This window comes from Lycium ferocissimum, unplaced genomic scaffold (genome assembly GCF_029784015.1).
Source record: "Lycium ferocissimum isolate CSIRO_LF1 unplaced genomic scaffold, AGI_CSIRO_Lferr_CH_V1 ctg19572, whole genome shotgun sequence".
In the NCBI taxonomy this organism is placed as follows: Eukaryota; Viridiplantae; Streptophyta; class Magnoliopsida; order Solanales; family Solanaceae; genus Lycium; species Lycium ferocissimum.
In genome coordinates, this window is record NW_026718504.1 from 5,644 (window position 1) to 14,447 (window position 8,804).

General features: G+C 40.0%; 1 protein-coding gene across 1 annotated transcript; it reads left to right on the forward strand.

Annotated features, from left to right (window-relative positions):
• Positions 1 to 2,857: 2,857 nt before the first annotated feature.
• On the forward strand, positions 2,858 to 7,888 carry LOC132042987 (uncharacterized; the record flags this gene model as incomplete). Its single annotated transcript, XM_059433485.1, has 2 exons — positions 2,858 to 3,131; positions 7,712 to 7,888. Coding segments are annotated over exons 1-2 (451 nt in total), but the record flags the coding sequence as incomplete, so codon positions are not given.
• Between the last annotated feature and the right edge of the window lie 916 nt (positions 7,889 to 8,804).

The following is an 8,804-nucleotide window of genomic DNA, read 5'->3' on the forward strand; positions in this document are numbered from 1 at the left end:
TTTTCACTCCAAGACTGTTTGTGTTAAGAGCCGTAGGCATCCCTATTTACCGCTTAACAAACCCTACGCTCCATTGAGAGTACTTAGACAGTTTGGTATGAGACAGGTTATCCCAAATGTGGGAGATATGGGAGAGTTTGTACGAGATTATGAACAAGGTCATAACGAGGGTATAAAGGATGCCAGAAAGATTGGAAAAATGTGATTGGGAAGATAAGTTAGATGAGGATCCAAACAATCCAAGTCATGACGAAGACTACTACGAAAGTGGCTTAGTAGTCGAGCTACCGGTAGTGCTGCTACTCCAGACCGTATCCGTACAAATTTCCTGTAGATAGGAAGCCGCGAATGCAATTCAAAGTTACAAGAATGAAACGACAGAAGGTGGAGAGAAGCAAATCATCAAGCAAAAATAGAATATGACTAGTTGATACAAGAGTTTAAACGATAGGCGGATGTTTTAAAGGGGGGGGGAAGAGCTTAAAACGGCTTAACATTTGTTAAAGAGCCATAGCTGGGACAGGACGTCGTTCATATGTGCTTATCTTGTGATTGGATCGGGACGTTCATTGATGCCGCCCCACATGGCCATGGAGGATAAGTAGGTTCCGTCACACCCTAATTTCCGTTAGGGCGTTTGGCACCCGAAAACCTATGGCCGAGCGAATTCCGTCTCTCGGCACTTTTAGTACATATCGGGCCCTCAAATCCTAAATGAGTACATAATGAAAGTCTTTTTAAAACAACCGCCATCCCTTTCAAATCGGCCTCGGAATAATAGCATGGGATCGTATAAGACCCGTAGAATCAATGCATCACAATATATCGCGCCGAGCCACTTACCAGCCCGACATATTACATACACGACCTACGGCGCAAAAGTCTCTAACATGGAACATGAAACCATATCATAATGCTCGACTCGGCAAAGACTCTAAGAGAAAATGGAGCTCGCAATCCCCCGGAACATCTTCGCTAATATCTTCAACTCAATCAGTGTACTCGCTACGGCATGAACGCGGCGTCCCACAAGAAGGGACGAATTAAGTGACAAGCAATGTACCGAGTATGTAAGGCATGAGTAAAATATTTTAGAGGATACAAAGCATGAGTAGTAACAAGATGAAAACATATTATTTAACGAGATAAAAGTAACTTGCACATCTTTACTCTTTAGGGAATTTCGTTTAGTGTGGGAACGTGACCGATAAATATATATATATATATTATATTACATCGCGGAACGTGCCCCGATCCATATAATATATTATATTCTTCGCAGAACGTGTTGCCGATCCATATATGTAATAAAAGAGTAACCGTTCTTGAGTTGCCTTTTGGCGGAATCGGGCTATGTTAGTGCTTGGCGGAACGTCTTGCCCCGATCCATATATATATATATAATGCCCGAACGTGCGGCCCGATCCATATAATATATTGCCGCGGAAGTATAGCCCGATCCATAACCACATATCCCGCGTATATCCCGCGTCCGGACTCGTATCATGTCATATCATACCAATCGAGGTGTTTTACTCATGCCTTACATACTCGGATATTGCTTAATCGACGTCCCTTCTTGTGGACGCGCGTTCATGATCGCAGTACACAGACGAGTGAAGATATTAGCGAAGATGTTCAGTAAGGGATTGGCGAGCTCCATTTTCTCCGGAGGCCGCCGAGTCGAGCATTATGATATGGTTTCATGTTCCATGTTAGAGACTTTTTACGTTGTCGTGTGTATGTAATATGTCAGTTTTGTAAGCGGCTCCATAAGCCGATATATTGTGATGCATTATTCTACGGGTCTTATACGATCCCAGGTCTTACTTGATTTGAAAGGGATGAAAAGCAGGTTGTTTCTGAAAAGCTTTCATTATGTACTCATGTTATGCTATGAGGGCCCGATATGACTATGAGTGCCACGAGAGTCAGAGGGTTCGCTCGGCCCTAGGTAAGGGTCGGGTGCCCATCACGCCCTAACGGAAATTAGGGTGTGACACCTTCGAAGGGCTAAGAAGGCACGAGATGATAGAGAGAAGATTTATATATATATTGAATTTTATATATATATATATGCATTTTATTTGTTTTAAAATCCTTGTAATCCCACTTGGGAAAATATTATTAATGAAAAGCACTAGGATTTTTATTTTTTGGGAACAACAAGTTGTTTTACATATGGCACAGTTCTGCTTCATACGCTAGTAGCCATCCAGACTGCCCTTCGAAGGGCTAAGAAGGCACGAGATGAAAGAGAGCAGATTTCTAACCGTGGAGTGCACTTTTTCTGATTATTGCTTTTTATTTGTTTTAAAAGCCTTGTAATCCCACTTGGGAAAATATTATTAATGAAAAGCTCTGGATTATTTTTTTTGGCAACAATAAAGTTGTTTTACGTATGTCACAATTCTGCTTCATACGCTAGTAGCCATCCAGGCCACCCTTCGAAGGGATAAGAAGGCACGAGATGATAGAGAGTAGATTTCTGTCTGTGGAGTGAACTTTTTCTGATTATTGCATTTTATTTGTTTTAAAAGCCTTGTAATCCCACTTGGGAAAATATTATTAATGAAAAGCACTGGGATTTTTATTTTTTTGGAACAATAAAGTTGTTTTACATATGGCACAATTCTGCTTCATACGCTAGTAGTCTCGGAGCAACGAGGTATAGGAAAGCGAATTATATATTGTCTAAATGCTTATTTGATATAACTGCTTCATGTGAAAATCATATATATTATTAAACTCTTGATTGGTCTACATTCCGGACACTACCCAAAAGAAAAAACCAAGAAAGCCCCACCCCTAAAACCAAATTTAGGTCCAGTTTTAAAAGTTAATTTGCTAATAGGAAATGGAGACTCCATACAGCATGAGTGCAACTTCCCCTTATTTCAACCTAGTCAGTGATGATGAGAAACTGGAAGCGACACGTAAGAAAGACCGACAGTGGGACGATAGTATGGCCCTAGCTACTGCTCGAATGAAAGAAGCTGTCCAAACCACTAAGGCGGCCAAAGAGAAGATGAAAGAAGCCGAAACTCTCCTAGCTTATGTTGAGAAACTAATTAAGCAACACCCTGCCAATCCGGTAAAATGGGGAAAGACTCCTGAAGCATCATTTGGGAGTTATGTCCCACTTAGCTAACAAGTAGGGCTTGACCCCATACCTTATGGAGATGACGAACTACTTATACCCAACTTGAAAATCTATGGTGACCCGCACAAATCTCAGCTCGAGGAACCTCCTGTTTCATGCACAATTGTTCTCTAGGGCACAAGATCACACAATTGGAGTATGCCAGTAGAAATGTCCAAACAAGAACTCTTAGAGACTTTGGGGAGTTTTGTCGCCTTGTGCTCCTTCCATGATCCACAAGAAATGCCTCTACCACCGAAGTCAGTCGGGTCACACGTCCCTAATGAGTGTTGAGCGCTGGAAAGGAAGTTAATCCAATGGATTGACCATGGGAGAATTAGCCAACTATAGGGACCCCACTCTTTCCTGACCCATGACTAAGGGAAAAATCATCCAGAAAAGATATAAAGGGTTAGGTTCTGGAGAAGCGACTTTTCCAAATTCGAGGAGTCATATGCCAGGATTCACTCCCTACTGTGTAGTGTGAAGAAGATAAGAGCAGTGCCGCAAACCTATCAGGGTCGCCTAAGACCTCAAAGAGAAAGGGTTTGCGTATTTCATTATGGTCGCCCTGGCCACAATGTGTGGAATTCAAGCTTGAATTGGAACGCCTCGTGAATGAAGGCCATGTTTGGATTGTCGCAGGAAGACAAGGTTAGAAGATGAAGATGAAGAAGACAATGAAGACCTTCTTAGCATGTTTAGGTAGAAAAACATAAGTATCCCTTTACTGCTTTTAATAAGATAGAATATCCCTTTCCCTTTTAATGTAAACGGAACCACGCCGACCTGATATCCCATTGGGGATACGTGGGAAGCCTACATAAGGCCTGGTCAGGGTAGAAAACTAAGTTTCGGGTAGCATCGAAAAAAACCTTTTATATGTATGCCTGACTACGGATGGACCTGACTTCCCTTTGGTGGGATACGTAGGCAGTAAATAGACTCGGTCCTTTTATGATAAAAATTAAAATTCCCCTTAGTATAGGATGGGTAGAAGCAAATCAACCATGAAGACCATTTACCAAAAATCAATATTCCTAAGAATGTAAAAAGACCAAAATACCCTTGGAATGTAAATCAATCACTAGTTGAAATAAAATATATGAATCTATGTGCTATAAACTGCAAACAATGTGATATCTTGTGTTTCATTCTTAAGTCTAACACTAACTTGGGAGCCTTTGAGTTGTTTTCTCTTATAGACAGGGATCGATTCGCTGGAAGCAGTTACTCGATCAAAAGCTGCTGCAGCGTCCTTAAACCCTCAAGAAGGAAACATGCCGAGAGCGCCACCAAACAATGCGCATCGATCGAAGGTACCCAAACTGTACCGACATAGGCGGAATGCCTTTGGAAGAGGCCGTTAATGTTACACCTCGGAATTTTCTTTTGTTGATGCACAGTGAATAGACTAACGAAGAGCACGAAGTATATGGTATTTCAATAAGTAAGGAATGACATTTGATGACCCTAATTGAGATTTCAAAGCCGTTCGAGGTAAGAGAAGAAAGTTTGCCAAGAGGAGGCAAGGCATATGATAGGTATCGAAAAGATTTACGAGTAACAAGTTAATGACGACTTAATGATGTTTTGGAGGAGAGTTATAACATCCCATAGATTGTTAATGTGGTGCTAAACAAGTGTTAAGAAGGATCCATAAGGATTGGAGATCAAATGAGTCGACGAGAACGAGTTCGAGCCAGGGCATTATACGTACAACATGCGACGTATAAAATATCGGCCGTATGTTTGGCCGTATATTCAGCCCAGATTAGCACCCTTCACTAGACCAAAAGTACGACTGAACATACGGTCAGTATAATTTATACGAACCGTATGTTGGTCCGTGAAATCCAAGCGGGATAGATTTTGTATTATTAATAAGGGGTCCAAGTTTAATTCATTTCATTTCCCCTTCACACCCCTTCTCTATAGAACTCTCTAGAACATTTCTCTACACTTCTCCCACAAGAATTCAAGAGATATTAGTGATCAACTTCATCAAACCAAGGAAATCAAATGCAAGAAGCTCTCTAGGATTGCTTGGAGTCAAGAAAACTCTTTGGATTGAAGCTAGGGTTTTTCTTCACATGAAAGATTATCATCCAAAACTTTCTCCTACACTATCTAAGTTAAGTTTTATGATCATTCTATGTTGTTTAAGGTATTGGGAGGTTGAAAGACTTAGATTATGAAAGGACATAGAAAATGGTTTACAAAGATGAGAATAATGAGATTTTGAGTAGTAGCTTGAGATGAGTCATGATTCTTGAGATATTGTGATTGTAAATATGTTATAAATGACATTAAGAACATGGGGTAAACATTATATGCAAGAAAACGTAGTAGTGTCCTATGACCATGATTATGGGAGAATTGAAGTGAAGTACTGAAATGTGGATAATGTAGATGAATGAAGATTGTTGGTTATAATGTTGAGAATGTTATTATGGATGTTTGGGAGTAGATAGATGATATGGGGAAGGTCGTATAAATAAAGGAAATGCTGCCTAATTTCCTCTAGCTTTAGTCAAGTATGCTAAGCTGCCGATTATCTAATGTTGATACAAACTCTCATGAAGGTAGAAACGTGAGCATTGAAGGGGAACGTTCAAGCGATAGAATAGTTGAACCAAAAGGTATGTAAGGCTAAACCTTCTTTCAATAAGGCATGGTTCTTTGGCTATACACCTATCCTTTCATGAGCCTATGATGTTCTCCAAATGATTCTATCTTTAAGAGCTACTAAGCTCATGATTATCGTTATGTTACGATTGTACTAAAATTCCTCCTATGATGAGTAATCCTCTAGCAATAGATGTAATGAATGACGATAGTAATGATGCTAAAGATGCTTATGAGCTTTTATGTATATGTGCCTATGTATGGCTATTATGAAACCCCGAGCTTATATGGCCGGGTAGAATAAATATATATATATATTGCGCGCGCGCCACTGTAGTGGGTACGGACAACCTTGAGCCTTGGTAGGGCCAGGTATGTATGACCTTGAGCCTTGGTAGGGCCAGGTATGTGTAACACTGAACCTTCATGGTCAGGTATGCTATGTTTATGATATGAATATGAATACGAATATGCTATGAATACGGAAATGCTATGAATATGAATATGAATGAATACGAGTATGAATGGAAATATGACTACGAATACGAATATGGATATGAAATGTAAACGAGTTCGGATACGGATATGGATGTATGTACACAATCACGCATTAGAAACGGGAAGTCCCTATGAAAAGCAAGTAAGTGTATATGATTACGATCTACTATCTCTCATCACATGCTATTTCTTATGTTGTCTATTATCTTCATAATGATGTTGATCATGCTTTACATACTCGGTACATTCTTTCGTACTTCCTTTTGTTTGTGGACTGCGTCATGCCGCAGTGGGGGGAGACGGAGCTTGATCTATAGCTTTATTACTCGGGGACTACATAGCGGAGCTCCATTTCATTCGGAGCTACAGCTTTTGGTATTTATTCATTTGTGTACATATTTATGGGCATGGCGGGGTTCTGTCCCGCCTATATGATATGACATACTCTCCTTAGAGGCTCGTAGACATGTGTATATACTTAGATGTGTTTGGCCTTGTCGGCCTATATTTTGGATATCATTTTTTTAGCCTCGTCGGCTTATGTACATCCTTATGGGCCTTGTTATTGATGATAATATATAGAGAAAAGACATCATTTGACCCTTGAACTTGGCACGAAAACTCAGTTTAGCAACTAAACTTAACTTGTATTTATTTACCCCCCTTAACAACTTTCATCTCAATTATTTACCACCCTGAGAAAATAATACCACTCTCACAATGGGAGGTGTATTACATTCGTGTCACGTCATTGCCACATCGTTGCCACGTCGTTTCCACGTCATTGCCATGTCAAAAATTACTAACCCTTCATTTTTTGATTTTCTTTTATTATTTTTCTCTTTCTCTTTCTTCTTCTTCTCCCTTTTCTCTTTCTTCTTCCAACCACCGCCGCCGCCGCCGCCGCCGCCATCACAAAATCCCATCTTTGTCATTCAAACCTCCATTATCATCAATAAAATATATATAAGAATTCCAAGCTGAACAGAGAAAAATTGAGGCTCGGATCCGTGTTAGCTCGGGCAAAGAGAGTCCAACAATGCCATGTTTGAAAAAACCACCGGAGAGAAAAATTGCCCTAGTATTGCTTTTCTTCTCTAGCTGAGAAAACCATACTCATGTATCTACATCTAGCATCTAAAAGTATAGACAACTACAACAACATTCTTCATCAATCACCATAATTCGAATGATTAATACAAAAAAATAAAAAACTCAATGAGGAGGAAAAGAAACTCACAGTCATAGACATGTTGTCCAAGTCAGCATCAACATCGTCGCTGGTATGGTAGATTGAAGAGACGGCATCGAAGACATCAGGAGGTAACGGAAGGTAACGGAAGGTTACATGAGAGGAAATTGAGAGCGCAAATCAACGTTTTCGAATTAAGAATTGGGATTAAATTTAAAAACTTTATGATTTTGATGGTGGTGGTTATGGAGGTGAGGGTGGATTTGGTGGTGGTCGAATTAGTGGGTATGATAGTAAAGGTGGTGCATACGATGGTGGTAGCCGTAGTGGAGGTAGATATGGAGGAGGTGGTGGTTACGGTGGTGGTGGTGGGGAAGAGGAGCGGGTGGGGGTTGATTTAAGTGGGTGGGGGAAGAGGAGCCGGGCAGGTGGGTGGGGGGTGGTTTAGAAGAAAGAGAAAAGGCCCATTTTTATTTTATTTTATTGATTTATTGTATAATAATAATATATATATTAGCGGGCCCACCTTTTTATGTCATTTACTTGCCTAATTTTTTTTTTGCCACATCAGCATTAGAAGTGGAAAATAATTGAAATGAAAGTTGTTAAGGGGGGTATATAAATACAACTTAAATTTAGTTGCTAAAGTGAGTTTTCGTGCCAAGTTTAAGGGTGAAATGATGTCTTTTCTATAATATATATGTATTGTTGCCCATTGGAATTAGTATGAATAATGGATAGAAAGTATGATTTAGCTATGTATGGCTCGCTAGATATAAATGTGAAAGTATGATAAGAGGTGCCCGGTTGGGTTATGCCGGTTGCCGTCGTGGCCCTCGGTTGGGTCGTGACAAAAGTGGTATCGGAAACGGGTCGGTCCCGGGAAGTGTCTACGAGCCGTGTCTAAGTAGAGTCTTGTTTATGGTATGTTACGCGCCACATTTATAAACAGGAGGCTACGGGGCATTTAGGATGGTTACTCTTCTTTCATATCTAAGATCGTGCGATAAAGCTAAGCCATAGGAAATGAGATTCCTTATACTAACCCTTGATTTCAGCAGAAAAATAGTATCGACGGAAGAAAGTGAGTGATGATATTGGAAGTTATAGAGGTAAGTCACTTCGTTGAGGCTACGTTATCAGAATATGTATTTATATGATAATGGATTCGTTGTCATGAGGTAAGTCAGTGTAAGTACAACGGAAGGAATTACTTAAATGTATCTCTTAATGATAAATTCGGTTATAAGTTTGTGAATTAAACAAATTGAATGAATTAGTACAAAGGTAAGCATCGATACGAAAGATGTATGTTGGGTAAGGTAAGAATATTGAGGTATGATT